Here is an 18,004-nt window from a genome sequence, read left to right as displayed (position 1 = left end):
ACACCATAATATACAGAACCGAGTTTTAAACAACTTCAGCAGATCCATACCTGAGTATGTTGGCATATGTAGAGTTTTCAAGTCATATCTTACTGGTACTTGCTTTATTATCTGGAGAAATAAACAATCACATTACAATCTGGAAATCCCTAAGTAGCTGAACATGAAAACACAAAGATGCAAATATTGTATAGGATGGGTGTCCAAACCACTGCTCATTACTGAGGCATTTTCCAGTGTTTCTGGTATAGATTTCTTCTAAGCAGAAGAAATTTATGAGTTAATTCTGTTATTCAAATTGTTAGTATTTCAAGTGTTTTTTTAAAATGGCAATCCAAAATAGAAGAGTTTTTTTCAGTTTATATTTTTGTTTTGCTTGTATCCAGAAAAACAGTTGCATCTAGGCTTCAAAAGCTACAGAAAGCCAATATGTAGCTAAGATTTCATGAAGTGTTTTAGCAACTGGTTGCCACACAGCAAATATATATCAAGACAGATGATTCTAGATTATAAAAAGTCATACCAACATCAATTAACCATTCATAAAGTATTGGGTTTTTTTCCCAACAATGCTATTTTCTGGTACATCATGGAACTGCATGACTGCTCAGTGACTGAGCATTTGAGCGTGATTTTCAGTAACTAAAGCATACCAAAACAGGTAACCACAGTGGAACCTAACCTTTGACAGATGAAGCCTAGTTGTAACTAGAGAGCTATTTTCTAAAAAAGGTCTTCAGTTCCACAGCTATGCAGAACACAGGGAAATGTTACAATATAAGGTGACATTTCAGCTTTTAAAATTCTGCCAGCATCTAGTAAATCCCTTTCCAGAAGATTAAATTGCAAGCTCTTCAGCTTTACCAGGTGTCAGTATCATCCTTTAATCAGAAGAGTGTCAAGTAGGCAGTGACTTTGATTACATGTCCCTAGAATTTAGTGAGCTATTTTGCATTAATTCTGAGTCTGGCATTGCATGCTAAGAAGATTAGTCTCTACGTACACAATAGCATGTGCATTTACCCCTAATCTCATCTCTTACACTTGTAGTAAGAAGAGAAGTAGTGAAGGGCTAAGGCTTTGTGTCAGAGTCCTGAGACAGAATTTACAGAAACGACATTCAAATGCATAATTACCTTTGAAATTCTCCACTAGTAACAATGGCTCCAGCCCCCCATCACATTAAAATAGTTGGGTAGTTACTTTCTCTAGTTGTATAAAGCTGTTATGTTACAGCAATAGAGCAACTAAAAGCTTTTAAGACACTCATAATGAGCAAGATGCTCACTTCCATTGAAAACTGTAGCATTGCCTGCATCTGCCATTTACTGAGTGAAGTTGCTAAAATGATTTTGGTTTTTTTTAACACAGAAACAAAATGGGGACTAAAAGGGGCTCTTTATCATCCCTTCTACCAAGGCCTATCATTCTTTCTACCAATACTACCCATGTGCCCATAGATGCACATTACATTACATCGATGCACATCACTGCAATGCAGAGCCCTGATTCTTTTTAGGTCTTAACTGTCAAGCAAATGTCAGCTTCTGCTCAAGAGATGCATCACAAACTGTTAGTGCATTAGAATCCACATGACAGAAATTGGAAGGCTATTTCTTGTAATCTCAAGTCTTCTTTTCCAGAGAAAATAAGTTCATATTTATTAGAAATATTATCACAGCTAAAGTTTGAATAGTAACAAAAGCTATTCTGTAAAGGTCTAACTCCTAGTCTGGAAGGCTTCATGGATGGCCTTGTTTTGAGTATACTAAAACAAACATTTCTCTTCATTTTAGTCATCGATACCAAAGCAAGTTATCAGGAAAGAAATCTACACAAGCACTCAATATAGTATTTAGTAGCTTCTATTTCTTTTAAAATATTATTTAATATTAGTATTCAATCCCAAAATAACTCAGTTCTCCAAATTAGCAACACAAAAGGATTATAGAAGACTGCCAAAATATTGCAGAGGAGCTTGCCAGATGACTGGGTGGAACTGCTTTAAAATGAGAATTATAAAATACAGGAAAGGAGTTTCACCTCGATTACAGATTTCTCTGTAAAAATAGCCTCACCCACAATTTCCTGAATCTTATCTTTTATTTTGCTTTACCTTTGGATTGTCAATGATTGGTGTTATGATAAGATCAGATTCAGTGTAAATGAGCTCTTTCAATGTTGACTCCATGTCTTGATTACTCGAGAACATATTTTTAGCCTAGAACAAGAACAAAGGTTTTTTTAAAAACTGTTTATCAAAAAGAAAAAAAGGTTTATGTTTATTCCAAAAATATTTCATTTCAACATTACACCACACAGCTTGGCCATATAAATAACGTACTCTAAACTACTTTTTCTTTAAGCAGTAATAGATAGGGTCAACTAAAAATTATGTTTGCTGAAAAGCACCAGATCCAAAAAGTAGATCAAGAAGAAGGAAAATAGCCTTATCCTTTTCATACACTCAAAATCAAAGGGGACTAAGCATCTGCCTTAATTCTTACACCTGAAGTTCTGCAAATACTTCTTTTCAAATACCTTGTACACTGCAGGAACTGCTTTCCTGTTATAATCATGGAAGGGGAAGAAAGTGGACTTTGCCACGGACTCCAGGCTAATATTCTGGACACCATCATCATTTAATATTATTTTTCTACTCACCTTTTTCAAGCATGAATCTCTTTGTGGTGGATTTTGGACTGAGGCACTAGTAGCATCACTTACTTCTACCGCAGTGCTAGTTCTAGGCGTGGGGCGAGAGCTTCAACAAAAGAAAGGGAAAAAAAGACAAGAAAGATCAATTACTAAGTTTCTTTGTGCTAATTACTAAGTGTCTTTGTGCTCAGTTCTGTTGTATTGGGCTGTTTAGTCTAGAAAAGAGAAGACTGAAGGGGGATCTTATTAACATTTACAGATATCTAAATGATGGGTGTCAGGAGATTGGGACATCTCTTTTTTCTATAGTAGCTAGCAACAGGACAAGGGGTAATGGGATGAAGCTGGAACACAAAAAGTTCCACTTAAACATAAGAAAAAACTCTTTCACTGTGAGGTGAGGGAGCCCTGGCACAGGCTGCCCAGAGGGGTTGTGGAGGCTCCTTCCTTGGAGGTCTTCAAGACCCTCCTGGACACGTTCCTATGTGACCTAATCTAGGTGAACCTGTTTCTGCAGGGGGGTTGGACTAGATGATCTTGGGAGGTCCCTTGCAACCCTACAATTCTGTGATTCTGTGATAATCTTCTTGGCTTGAAAGCTAGTACAAATCTAAGAATCAGGCATCAACTAAAACAAATCACTGGTAAACCAATCACTACTTTTTATTTCATACCTATATAGTTCTTAATACATTGTTACCAACACCTTGTGATGAAAAGCTACAGGCAGAATTTATTAGTAGATCTTAAGCTGAATTCTTGTGTATTTAAAGTAAACATAGCCAAAGCATATTCTCACATATATAATGTAAAAAGGAAAGAAAGTTCTAAATAAATTCTTCTGTTTAGACAGATAGATAAGAAATCAAAAGTCTACTTACAAAAACTCATCTAATAAAGCCATAAAAGCATTGCTTTAACTACATGCAGTGCTTTTGTAGCTCTTCAAAGGTGTCAATATCAATTGCTGACAGAAAATTCAAAAGGCAATCAGTAACAAAATGTTACAAAGAGAAAAATAAAATGGTTGAAGAGATAGGGAAAAAAGAAACCAAAAACATATTGGTTTTCAAGGATTTTCTTTAGGTTTTCCTACCTGAGAAGAAATATGGATTCATTTGATTCACCATCAACTGCACTTTTGGGGCGCAATTCAGTCTGAGTTTCTACTGAAAAGAGAAAATGAACTTGTAGTCAAAGTTAGAGAATAAATAAAACATAGGGAATAAGCATGTTGGTAAGACTGATGAAACCCAGAGGACACAAACTAATTCAAATTAACAAGCAGTATTACCTATTTTGAAAGAATTGCTTGGTATCTCATTATCTGCTCTTGAGGATGACAGGTTATCTAGACTTTTATGAGTTCCCACTGGCTCTCTGGCACAAAAAGACACTGATGACTTTGTGTTTTCACTCCTGGTTAATGAAAGATATTAATTACACAGATTTTAAAAAACCCAACCAAATAAACATGGATCATATCAATTATTTATTTGTTGCAATTACTACGATACAATTTAGACATTATTCTCTAGAACAGCAAACTACTGTAATATATGAGTTACATATATTTTTTATCATTGCTGTTGCTATTACGAAAAGGTAAGTTTACAGCAAGTGGCTTGGAGAAAATTAGGAATTCTTTAGCTCCTTCAGTAGAACTTGCATGAAATAAATAAGAAAAATTAAATTATTACCATAATATCAGAGTTATTCAGAAATATTAAAAGTTTTAGAGACCATTCTATCTTCACAAGAAAATATTCCAGCTAATCTACACATAATAACAAAGTCTTTAGCACACATTAAGATCAGTAAAAACTACCATTATTTTCTGTTGTGATTTATGTGCCACACTTAATTGCATGTTTATTGATTTTGGTTGTTTGGGTTTTTTAATATATCTCTCTATTAATCACATGGAACTAGATCATATAACCTTCCCTAATATCAAGTATTAAGCAAACTCACATTGTGAAAAAATAGACACATGGGCCTCACAGTTAGAAAAGAAAAAAGTACTGAACTCCTTTTGCATCTCAAGCCAGCGTCCTATGTTTGCCATATCTGTCAATTAGTGCATTCCTCAGTGGATATTTCAGAGGCATTAGAAAACCCTCAAGAGTCAGGTCAAATATCCCAGTCTTTCAAAGGAGATTAAGATTGTTCTAATTCTCTGAAAATTGCTCAAAAATGAGCACTGTGGGGGTGATTGACAGAAGTCTGGCTAAAACCTTGAATAAATTCTTACTTTGTAGTATAAACTTTAAATCTTGATTTCTTATCTGCCTTGGTGGTGAAAGTAATAATGAAATTAAAATGCAAAAAGCTCCATCTCAAACTCGCAGAAATGTTTCTAATAAAAACTACTGCAACACTGGAATCAGAAATACCCATGAAATCACACAAAAGGGTTTTGAAACAGAATACAAAACCATTTTGCATTCTAGAAGTAATATTTTTCACATTAGTTTTAAATATGTGAAGGCTACTTTAGTTTCCAATCTAGAGAACTAAAGAATAAAAAAATCAACACTAGATATCCTAGTTCAATATTAAAACAAACAAAAAATAACCCAGTAAGGTAACAGGAGTTTTGAAGGAGCTCAAATTTTTAATATATAGAACTATACATATATAGAATATATATTTAAGTGTAGAGCATTACAAATTTAGGAAAAAAAAAATCCCACTAGATTAATGTTTTGTGTAATAAGCAAAGAATATGGGGCAGCTGCATTTGCAAGGATATAATGCTGAACCACAAATCCAAGATGCTGTACTGATAGGCTTTATGATGCTCTAAGCCAAACATATAAAAACAAACAAAAAAATCTCACTAAAGATAAAATTGACCTGTATTTATAAGATTCTGCAAAAGCTTTCAAAAAAAATCTAAGTCAAATTACTCTGCATCATTGTTATATAAGCAAATGAATTAAAATGAGAGCAGTTAGTTCAGCAGTGAATTTCAATATATTCGATAGCCAGAAGGAATGTCTCTTGAACAAGAACAGTGTAGTACACTAACGGTAATATAATTCCTAAACATCCAAAACTATTCATTGAATGATATAACACTCCATTCTCCAGTTAATAAACAACATGGAAATCCTAAACAAAATTCAAATGTGAAGAAAATTACAGAAAAAAAAAATCATTGTTATTGTTTGGTTTGTATTTACTATAAAAAAAGTCTTCCTTAAACAGTGGGTACCTTGAGCTTGTGTCTTGGCTGTCTGCAGGATCACCACCACAATGGCTAAGAGATCTTTTCCAGAATGGATGCTGCAATAGGTCTGTCCAATTCAACCTTTGAAATGCAACAAACAAACTGAAAAAGCAGTGGCAAAGTAGAGCTCCACAGAGATACAAGGTTTTTAACCCAGTGACACAACAGCATAATTAATCCTGTTGTTTCCTTTTATTTCATCAACAAGTAAGTTTTCTTTCAGGACAAGCTTCTTGCCTCAAATCAGAATAGATAATTCCCACAACACAGTTATGACACTAAGAATGCAGAACACTGCATGTAAATATCTGAGTTAACTTATAAATCATAACCTTATGCTATTTATCAATATCAGCTAGAAATCAAGGCCTCCTAAAATAGATGTGCTCATTGTTCCGGAAAGGTAAGGCATCTAATTTTAAAACTGCCCATCATTTCTGTTACAAAGTCATGTATTCAGCACCAACTACAAAAATACAAAGATATCCTTAATCACGACATTAATTCTATATCCCTTTACAGAAGAAAAAGCACAATTTGCTCTTTTATATGAGGGATTAAATGATTTTTGCATTCTTTGTCAATTACAAACTACTATGCCTACAGTAATATAGCAATTGTTTTCTCCATAGGTGAAAAAAGACAGTGTAAACAACTGTAAGAGATTAGACAGTTTACCTCTTCTGAGGATCCTTTTGAAGCAAACCATCAAGCAAACTAATAAACTCTGCAGAAGATTTGTGAAAAGCAGAACCTGTAAATAGAACCACTTGATAAGTATTGGGCAAATAGATCTGTCACTCAAAATAAACCAAATCATCACCTACACAACATGCTAAAATTCTAATAGTAATTTCACCTGAAAAAATCTAAATGTATGAAAAAGCTTAAATATACACTCTTGGGATTTCAAAGGATCATCAGTAAAATAAAAGAAATTCCCCCAAAAAAACCAACAAGAACACCCAAAGCCAAACAAACCAGAAACAGTATAAAGTAAAACTTACACTTGGAGAATATTACTCTGATTTTACTTAATAAATAATAACAGAATGTTACCTTCTGATCTACGTGGCAACGGATCTTCGTTCAAAATCTTTTCAATCAACTCAGAAAAGTTGTCTGAGAAGAATGGTGGTCTTCCTACAAACAAACACAAGTATGTTTCACAGATTAGGTAAAACTTCTAAATTGCTGTCCGGTACAATGATATATGATGAGTTCATTTTCCTAATGAAACATCCAAAGAAAGAAACACTCTCAGCCCCGACTTCATTTCTCAAGTTCTCTTACAAATTTACATAAAAAACATTGGATTAACTTCCTCTGCCAAGAACCACAGAAGCAACCATGGGCAGAAGAGGCAACTAAGATGGCTTGATGGAAGCAACCATGATAGCCCTGTATGAATTGGCAATGAGACAACAGGAGGTCTACAGAGAAATCTCATTATCTATGTGACTATAGGGATGCAACAGATCAACGTGTTTTTTACGACTTCAGAAGGCTGCACTCTAACCCTCTATCATAAGCAGACTTTTCCTCAAGCAGCAGCCAACACTAAAGTGTACTTCATCTGCAGGAAACCCAACTACTCTAGTACTACACTAGTGACACAGTTTTCTGTTTCAAAGGTCAAAATAATGGACACAAAGTTTAATACTAAGAAGGACTGACAAAAATTACACCATTAGAATTCAAGGACTGCTACAATTTAAAACTGCAGTGTTTAGTGCATTGGTTAGTATCATAAAATTTAGGTCACAGACAAAAGGCCAATCTTACAGTAGTGCTCCATTAATTATTTGATAAAGACCATTTTTTTAAGTACAGCTAGTATATTCTTCAAGACATGTTTAAAATTTGTCTTAAGGGTTTTTTATGTCTGAACTTCCTTAGTAAGTTAACAAGAATTTACTGTGGGACCATGACCTATGTTTTTCCATCATGACAAATATTAAATAGATACACAAACTTACAACCTGAGAACATTTCATAGAGTAAACATCCTAAGGACCACAGATCACTGGCTTTGGAAAAGTCTTCTCCCTTTATTACTTCTGGAGCTGTGTATAACGGAGAGCCTACAAAATACAGCATATATAATGCATTCTTATTAGTCCATCAGCATTTAATCCTGTTAGACACTTCAAACTGTCTTCATGCTTCAGTAAGATGGGGATTATCTTGGTACAAGAAAACTGAGATACCAAATACAAGTACTTTATAAGTAACTTCTATACTTTTACTGAATTATGTAGGATTGCATATGCTATTTTGTTATTTCACTTCTAATAACCAAGCTGGCTTGTGCTACATTTTTCTAACATAGTGATCAATGCAAAGAATGTTGTGATTTGCCTTAACACCTTCCAGAGCCAAACAAATTGAGCAGAACTGTAAACCAACATAATTTTCACGTAACAGAAACAATTACATGAGGTTTGTTTTGGTTTTGAGGGTTTTGTTTGTTTTTCAAAGCTATCCCAAGATGTAAATCTTTACATAAGGTTTATTTTGTATTCTGTTTACTTAAGGTTTGGTTTGGTTTTGAGAGTTTTGTTTGTTTTTAAAAGCTATCTCAAGACATAAACCTTCATGAAATTAGAAAACTCTGTTACACAAACAAGGTAGATGGCCAGTTGGATCACTGATCTAAACTAGTTACAGCTATTTTCACAGTAAACCACTATTTACTCTCATTATAAAACACAAATTATAGCAGCTTAGTCACAAATCCCTTTTGTCTTGATATAGAAAACAAAATACAGAGTTCCTATTTCTATCATAGCTCCCATCTAAATTCTAACTTAGTTGACAAAAAACTCCCTACAAAATTTACATAACCTCAGCAAAAGTGTCAATTCCATAGTGCCTTCAAAAAGGTTTTTTTGGATTCATTTGTTCTTGGGTTTTAAGTGACAAAAGGTCATTAACCATGCACATCAAAACAGCTATTTCTGAAAGGCAACAGGAAAGAGATTAGATTTGTATTTCTTCCTGAATAAAGATCTGTTCTTGGTCTTAGTATTTGCAGTGTGGCTCTTCAGCAGGAGACGGCGAAGTATTAAGAAAGCTGTCTTTGTTCCCATAAAATATTGCCAAGAATTCCATTGTACCAAATAGCAGTAACTGCTATGATACATGATTATTTTGGAAACAGAAGTCTGCAAGATTTTCTGAGATCATGACTAATAAAGGATTTGGAAGATTAAGACCAGGTTTCTGAATTTTTCTTATTCAATTAAAAAATAACACAGTATTTGCAGCCTGCTGCCTTTTCAGGGATGTGCATGTTGAATTAAAGCACAGTAATGTTCTCATGCTTTAAAAAAAAAATCATTCTTGATTAGAAGATACTGAAACAGTGGAACTTCAAAACAGAAATCACTTGAACCATTTGCATCAAAAAGGACAATAAAAGTATTGCAGTACCAAGCCTCCACTGAAAGAAGTAGCAGTTCTGTGTAGTACTTACTGAACTGTGTGTTTATGTTTAACACAAAGGTAATGGATTTCAATCCTAGAGCTTACAGAAAGCATCTTCAACATAGACATTTTAAAAGTCACTAAATAATTCCAAAGCTCAACTTTTTCCAAGACAAAGCAGGATTACATTTTAAATGGCTTCTCTTTATCAGTCCCAAATAACTTCCAGTATCAGTTTGTTCTCCATTTACTACTTTATAACTGGAGCACAAAAGGTTATAAGGAAGTTATTATTTTTGCTACTTCCTTTAAACTTCAAAAAAATTCACTGTCCTGTATCATTTAAATATCAGAAATACTATTTCATCAGTTAGAAAACTCAGCTTCAGTTTGAACTCTGAACTTCAGAGTTTCAGTTATCTTTCATAGTTTTCATCAAACAGCAGCTAATACTCAAGCCTACTCAGCAAATCCAAATCAAAAAGTAATATTTTTCATTAATTATCGACCTTGAAACATTTCAAATCTCAAGGTCTTCTCACAGAATTACTTCAAACAACAGGTTTTTTTCTTAATTCCATTCTGGCCCTTTGGTATAAGTTCATTTTGGCTAGTAAAAACATACCTCGAAATCTGTTCTTCAGAAATCTTTGTGGAGTGCTTTCACTGACATCTCCTTCACCTTCTTCAGATCCAACTAAAGCAAAGAATTCTTCCAAGTTTTCACCATCCACTTTAGCTAAGCAAAAATTACTGAATTTCAAAGTGCCAGATCCTTCCAGCAGAATCTAGAAGAATAAACAGTATACATTAAAACTGATGACTGATGAAATTTTCACTACAAAACACTATAACTGAACACATGGAAAAGTTTTTAAGTCAACATCAAGATTGTCTTTTTTCTTATAACCAAAATATTACAGTCTTGCAACAGAACCCTCAAGAGGTTGAACGTGCAATTTTGTTTTCTTGTTATTAAATCTAAATGAACAATAATGTTACAATAGAAAAGAAACAAAATCTGTATTGGAAAGTAAAATATAGAAATAAGTAAATCACTTCATCTGAGGGATAAAAAAGTCAATCTTCTTAATTATATTTAGCAGAAAATTCCAAAGATTTTGTCCAATGATGATAAGAGTTTTATCTATGCAGCCATTGTTTATTCTCGTACTTAAAAGCTTCATAATCCAAAAAATGTTGTTTAGAGAAATATCCGAGTCAGTAAGATGGAGGGGAAAAGAAAACCCAAACCAGTCCTATTTTAGCATTCTGTATTTTGCTTCCACGGGAGTATTTTACAGCAACATTCCTCCTTGGAAAAAGAGTCATCTCCTTATGCTTTATTTAGATATATTTTACTGCCTTTGGACCCATAAATGACAGAAAGTGAGTATGATTGTGAAGATTTTACAGAAAACTCAGAGAAAGATAACTTGATCACTTACAGATGAAGATCCAAATCAATTATTAAGTAAATATTTTTGGTAGTTCTGATGACTACATAAAATAAAAACAAACATGAACTTGAACAAAACTGTACATAAACTCCACACACATACACAGCATCTGAAGATACATGGAGATGTCTACATTTGCAAGAGTAATACAGTAATTTAAATGGTATTTGGAAACAACAGAGGAGGTTATTAATAAAGTTTAGTTAACTTCACTCCTTCATTAGAACAGTCTGTGACTTCCAACCATTCTGAAGCATGATAGAATAGGCATAAATGAATTTATATGTCTGAGGACAGAGAACTAAAATCCTTCATTAATTCAAACCAGTACAACTAAATAAAAAAGAAGCTATCACATTGTATCAAATATAAACCAGTGAAAGAAGTCCATTAGATCATAAAATACTCAAGCTATAGACTCGTCTTTCATTGTCTTCACATATATTATAAAGCTCAAATGGCCTCCAACTTGAAGGAAGCTTCTCCAAGAATTAAAATACAAATAATTAATGAAATGCCAAAGACATACAAATTCTATGCAATGTCCCCTACAAATAATACTCCTCCTTACCTTTCCAGGTGTCAGTTCACATAAGATAATTCCAAGCTTATGAATATGGTATAAACCAGTAATCAAATCAACACCAAATTCTCTCACTACATCTTCAGGTAAATGTTCATCTTGAGCAATAACAGATTCTAGAGAACCACCTGAAATATGTTTACACATAGTAAGCAAGCACATATGAAGATGCCATGCAAATAATTCCCAAGGACATTATATAAGCCTCTTTAAAAGTTGTCAAGCCAAAATCCTTATCAGTAGATAGTAAGAATATTTCTTGACATTATGCAAGTTACAAAATCTAAGATGTAGAGAAAAAATAACCTACTTCAAATACTGTGATAAAAGTCTTACATTTTACTGCAATTGAGTACATGACTACAAAATTACTTTATTATTGATGTACATTACAAAGGCAACAGAAAGGAAAAAAGAAACCCCTGTGTCATTTCACAATGCAACAGTACTCAATCGGTTTATTCAGATCCCTTAATCAGATCCTTGTTGCTCGAGTTTTAAAGATTAAACAACACCAAGAGCAGGTGAACTTCTGTGAACAAGTGCTAAAGCTAATGACAGGCAATTTGCCACTGAATTCCCAGACAAAAGTAATAGTAAAACTGGGTTACATTCTGAGGTCAACAACACTAAACAGGTAAAATCTTTTGTTCTTCACAGAGAAAATTTCAGTACAGTCCTTTTCTTGATTCATATGTCCCAGTTCTTTCATTTTTATCTTTTCCTCTCATTCCTCTCAAATTTAAAAACAAAACTACGCAGGAATAAACTTCAGTTGTCCAAGTTTCTCACACAAATCTCACCTTCCTTCCCCAGCAAGTCCTACTCATAACTCTCTGGATTTCTCATCCTAAGACCCTTTTCTGACTTTCCAAAATCATCACTCTCCTATACTACATTCCAGCCAACCCCTCCTCTGTTTCTGATCAGATTACACCCACAAAGCCTTGCAAATATCATCTTACATATATTCTCCATCACCTATATCCTTCCCTAGGCTTCACATTCTCTCTCTATGCTTTTCACCCATTGTTACTGTTTCTCTGTCCCTGCAAAAATCTCTCTTCTTCCCATATCATCTGCTTCCTCCCATTCCATTGATTTTGAGGTATGTGATCAGGCCCATACCATTTGAGCCAGTCTCCTATCCTAAACACATTTCCATTTCCCATACCTTTCCTCAACCTCATTTGCTCCTTTACTCCTCTTGCAACAAATCCTGCAGAATTCCTGCACAAAACCTGTTCCCCTGAGGCTACAGTTTCTATTTCATGAATTATCCAGGGGTTTCCTGGGTTATCTATATCTTAGCCAAATCATGCAGATTACTTTTTTCCCTGAGTAAAAATGCCACAAATTTAAATCCCTGAATGAAAACAGGGATTAGGAGAGCTTTTCATAGAACAGGATACTAGCTCTTTAATGCCAGATGACAGAATAGATTTTCCTGAGGTTTTTTTCCTCTTTGCTCAGTAACTTCTTTCAGAGAATAGCATGAATAAAAGGGCTGTCATCACAGTATTCCTCAAATTATTTAACACTGCTGAATATTAAAATTGTTTTCTGTGTCTTTTTTTATGCTATTTAGTATATCAGTCATTCTTGTAAACCAAGCCCATAGTAAAAATTTCTCTGTCATGTTAGTGATTGAGTTTTCTAACAGAATTTGGAGAACTACATGTGAAATAATTCCATAATATGACCAAATATGCAAGAAACCCCAAACCAGTGAAACCAGCAACACAGAGGTATGCTGCATCACATAACAGAAACTCACTTTGTCACCTCAATACAAGTGAGAGACATCTTCTGTATTTCAAAAGACTTTTTAAAGACTCTACAAAATTAATAAGAAATCAATGTCTTACTCTATTTCTAAGTTAGCCTCAAGACACTGTACTTGCAGCAAACTGCAATGTTGCACGGTAAAAATACCTTAGAACTGTACAAATTGTACTTAATAAAATGCTGCCTGTCTAATAATATAAATATATGTCCAGAAGTCAGACTAAGCAAACAGACCAAAGTCTCCATACAAGCTTTTAACTTCATTTTTAATCACTGAAAGAATGACTTGATTTTTTTTCCCAGAACTTGTAGCTTCTCTTCTTTGGTGATTTTTGAAACAGAATTCTGGAGAAAAAGAAAAGGCTATGTGTAATATGAACTCTTACTATGAAATAAACTCCAGATACCAAAATCTTAACATTCCTCACTTGCACAATTGCCCTTCTTTTCTTTCCCTGTGGAGTAAAGCACACTATTTGGAGTTTGAAACTCATAGTCATCACAAGTAGAGAAAGCTTTAAAAGGTTTCTTTAATGGATTGATGGGAATCTATCAAAATTCAGTGAAATCATTAATTCAGTTTTGGGTTCTCAGAGCTCCCAATTTAATGTCTTAACATAAAAATCAAAATACTTCTACTGAACAGAAAGAAGACTTGAAAGAAATTGCTATTAACTACAGAATTGCCATTTGATTAAAAAATTCGTTTGAATAATATTAAGTCATTAGTATGTTATAACTTGATTTGCTCCTTGCTCTCTTTGCTCTATGCTCTCTTTACTACTGCATGTTATCAACTGAAAAGAGAATGCCAAAACTGCCAGCCCTTACAAAACTTTTCTCAAGTAATTTGTACTTAGCTATCCTTCATTATTCACAACCTGGTTTTAAGCTCCCTTGACTAGCCCTATCTCTTCAGCTCCTAAAAATCAACATCATGTCACATCAATTAGTATTTAGCATACATACACAGTGAAGCAGAAAAGAAATATGATATCAATTGATTTCCAAAAATGTTTCCAAAAGCAAAACCATTTTTATATACAAACAGGATTTTGAATCTCATAATCAGACAATTACTAAGTTTTCTCTAAGAACTCACTATTTGTTGTGGAGACAATAAGAACTCTCTTAGAAATACTCAATGAATTTTTACCTTTTGAGCTCATCTTACCTGTGCATAACTCCACTACAAGCCAGAGATGGTTGCTCGTTTCATACCATTCGTGAAAAGTCACTACATTCTTGTGCCTGATTTCATGAGTCAGACGAACCTAGAATGAAGTTTTTGACATACTTAACTAGGAAATAAAAAAGTCAGGAACAATATATATGGACTCCAAGTCAGAGATGGCAAGTGAATACACAGACACAACCGTGATGACATAAAATGAAATTTGACTCTAGATCATCTATTTACTCTTTATATTTTCCAGTGCACTAAAATTATTCTCCAAATCACACATTGAGAAAAGATAATTTTCCTCACAGACCACAGCCAATCATAGAATCATATCATAGAGTCATAGAATGGTAGGGGTTGGAAGGGACCTTTAGAGATCATCTAGTCCAACTCCCTGCAGAAGTAGGACTACCTACATCACATAGGTCACATAGGAACATGTCCAGGCGGGTCTTGAAGATCTCCAAGGAGGAAGACTCCACACTCTCTCTGGGCAGTCTGTGCCAGGGCTCCATCACCCTCACAGTGAAATATGTTTAAATGGAACTTTTTGTGTTCCAGCTTTATCCCATCACCCCTTGTCCAGTTGCTAGATACAATAGAGAAAAGTGATGCCCCAACCTCCTGACACCCACCATTGAGATATTTGTAAATATTAATGAGATCACCCCTCAATCTCCTCCAGACTAAACAGCCCCAGCTCCCACAGACTTTGCTCATAAGGAAGATGCTCCTGTCCCCTGATCATCTTGGTGGCCCTGCGCTGGACACTCTCCAGCACTTCCCTGTCCCTCTTGAGCTGAGGAGCCCAGAACTGGACACAGGACTCCAGATGAGGCCTCACCAGGGCAGAGTTGGCAGGGAGCAGAACCTCCCTTGACCTGCTGGCCACACTCTTCTTGATGCATCCCAGGCTGCCATTGGCCTTCTTGGCCACGAGGACACATTGCTGGTTCATGTTCAGTTTATTATCAACCTAGACTCCCAGGTCTCTCTCTGCAGAGCTGCTCTCCAGCAGGTCAATCCCCAGCCCGTCCTGGTGCATGGGGTTGTTCCTCCCCAGATGCAGGACTCTGCACTTGTCCTTGTTGAACCTCACAGTGTATTGTTACTTTCCTTTTCAATGATAGCACAATATAATAAATACAGTAAGAGGAACAAAAAGAAGACAAGAACAATTACTCAAGGGCTTCTGGAAATTTACATTACTATTCCAGCTACATGGACTAATCTCCACAGAAGTCTCTGTATCTTGTCAGAGTGGTATGTAGGGTGTCCCCAAAGGCTTTCTGGAAGTGATATGCTTCAAAGAACAAATTTTTATTGAGCAGGTTCACTAATTGTCTAATAAATTAACATTGAAACAATGAGACGGAATGTGAAACTATATTGGGTTTGCATAGAAAGGTTTTATTAGTAGCAAGGAGGCTACAGGGGTGGCTTCAGTAAAAACCTGCTAGAAGCTTCCCCTATATCTGATAAAGATAATTCCAGCTGGCTCCAAGATGGACCTGTTATTAGCCAGTGGTAGTGGGCAAAGGAAGAATGGGAAGAGGAAAGAGAAGCAGACACAATGTGTGATGAACTCACTGCAACCGGTATTCCCATCCTCCTGTGCCATTCGGGAGGAGGTAGAGGAAAATCAGAAGTGAAGCTGAGTCTGGGAAGAAGGGATGGGTAGGAGGAAGGTGTTTTAAGATTTGGTTTTATTTCTCATCACCCTACTCTGATTTCATTGACAACAAATTAATTTCCCCAAGTTGAGTGGGTTTTGCCCATGATACAATGATCTCTCTCTGTCCTTATCTTGACCAATGAACCTTTCATTGTACTTTCTCTCCATCATCCAGATGAGGTGAGAGAGTGATATAGTGACTTGGTGAGCACGTGGCATCCAGCCAAGGTTAACCACAGGCATAAAATTCATCTACTGGAAAAATAAAATACTTGACATGCCTAACTGTATCAGTTACAGATTGTTTTCCAGAAAGCATTATAGGTTTCAAACTTTGCACTGCTTTACAAACTAGAATTTATTTACCTTAAATGCTACTCTTTTCTTTAAAAAGTCATTTACCCTTGGTAAGTAAGAAATTGACTATTTACTAAAAGGTATTACTACCACCAGCATTTACACAAATAACAAAACAAAGCAAACCAATACAAACAAAGCAATTGACACCTCATAGAAATAGTAAGCCAGTAAACACGGGTCTACAAAAAAACCCTAAAAGAACTCAATAAAATCAGACAAATAAATAAATATTTCAAAATAAGACTCTAAACCAGAACTTTAAATCTTAAGAAGCTAATTTAAATGGTGACAAACTCCATGTAAAGAAGCACGTGATGTTTTTCTTTTATATGACCTGTGCTACAAGGATTTTTCAGGCTGTATCTTTTTGCAGATTTAGCAGAAAAACAAAATTACTTACCCAGTTTGTTATTTCAGCCCTTTTGCATTTATCAGCACAAAGAACAGCAACAAAATTAATCGTCCCCTTTCTTCTTCCTTTATAAACAACTGTCTTGTTTCCTCTTCCAATCTCCTCATACAGAATGAAGTTGTCCATACTTGAGGATACTTTACAGGCAACGAGTTGGAAATATAGTATTAGTCTCATAAACAAATAAACCTTTAAAGAAAGGAGGAGGAGGAGGGGAAAGCACATAGCTAGGTACAGCCAGTGTAACATAGGAAGGAAGACTCTTTTTCTGATTATCTACGAAGACAAGGTAGATGACAATCATGACAATCAGTTTCCCAAACACCCCAAAATAAGGCACAAATACACAGCACCAGAAAAGATGGGAACGTCTCCATTTCCCTACCTCTGGTTTCTGATTCATGCAGATCAGCACATCATTCCTTATGTTCTTTTTCTGGACAGCTTAACAAAACAGAAAAGAAAGAACAAAAAAACTCCCATGTCTTACCCTACTACACAAAGATTCCAGAACAATATCCTAGAAATTTATCCAACTAAATAAATGGTCAATCTGCAGCTCAGTCCCATAATTTTGATGACTCCAGTCTCTCCTTTGTTCCTCCTTCCCAACACTTCAAAACTGACGTGTACCTCATCACAAGAGGAAAGTATGTACACATCAGAGGACACTGTCATGTTGGTCATATGAAAGGTATTATCATCCATTCATACAACACAAATGTATGCCAGGCTAAATAGCAAGTACAGAAATATCTAGTTATCTGACAAAAGCAAGATTAATGACACACAAATGAACATTGGGACAGAGTTGTAATGTCCATCGTAAAAGGAAGCCTTCCTTGCTACCTCTTTTAAGTAAGATTTTCATTAGCTGCAAGAGGCTATTAAGACAAGCCTCTAGTCTTGCCTTCTCGAATCTCAAGAGTAATAGCAATGCCATAATTTTAGCACACAAAACGAAGATCAGCAGTTTTCACATAAAGTAAAAAGCAACCTAATGAAGCAACATGAAAAGTGAAAAGAAGTATCTCAAGGTGTGACAGCTGCTCTGGAAGCCTGACACACCACCACCTGTAACAGAGCAGGTCTGAAACTCCACAGATGCACTCCAAGGCAGCAGACTCCAGTTGCTGAGAGAACTGCGTTTGCTCTGGGCAATATCCAGGACTAGGACATATGGTTCCCTTTCTTGGTGAAAGAACGGTCAACCCTGAACTG

The 18,004-nt window shown here is 35.3% G+C and overlaps 1 protein-coding gene across 1 annotated transcript in view; it reads right to left on the bottom strand.

Annotated features, from left to right (window-relative positions):
• Window positions 1–17,217, bottom strand: part of ULK4 (unc-51 like kinase 4) — a 211,081-nt gene extending 193,864 nt beyond the window's left edge. The window contains exons 1-14 of the mRNA XM_061996793.1: window positions 17,169–17,217; window positions 16,772–16,920; window positions 14,328–14,427; window positions 11,354–11,493; window positions 9,948–10,110; window positions 7,876–7,977; window positions 6,953–7,036; window positions 6,572–6,647; window positions 5,879–5,974; window positions 3,953–4,077; window positions 3,755–3,824; window positions 2,665–2,764; window positions 2,117–2,221; window positions 51–111 (exon numbers count right to left, since the gene is read on the bottom strand). Of these exons, the coding sequence (XP_061852777.1) occupies window positions 51–111; window positions 2,117–2,221; window positions 2,665–2,764; window positions 3,755–3,824; window positions 3,953–4,077; window positions 5,879–5,974; window positions 6,572–6,647; window positions 6,953–7,036; window positions 7,876–7,977; window positions 9,948–10,110; window positions 11,354–11,493; window positions 14,328–14,427; window positions 16,772–16,909 (1,360 nt within the window). The 5' untranslated portion in view covers window positions 16,910–16,920; window positions 17,169–17,217. The remainder of the gene's footprint in view (window positions 1–50; window positions 112–2,116; window positions 2,222–2,664; window positions 2,765–3,754; window positions 3,825–3,952; window positions 4,078–5,878; window positions 5,975–6,571; window positions 6,648–6,952; window positions 7,037–7,875; window positions 7,978–9,947; window positions 10,111–11,353; window positions 11,494–14,327; window positions 14,428–16,771; window positions 16,921–17,168) is intronic.
• Window positions 17,218–18,004: the final 787 nt, after the last annotated feature.

The sequence above is a fragment of the Colius striatus genome, chromosome 5, assembly GCF_028858725.1.
Source record: "Colius striatus isolate bColStr4 chromosome 5, bColStr4.1.hap1, whole genome shotgun sequence".
NCBI lineage: Eukaryota > Metazoa > Chordata > Aves > Coliiformes > Coliidae > Colius > Colius striatus.
Note: the sequence above shows the minus strand (reverse complement) of the source record. Positions and strands in the feature narration are given on the sequence as shown.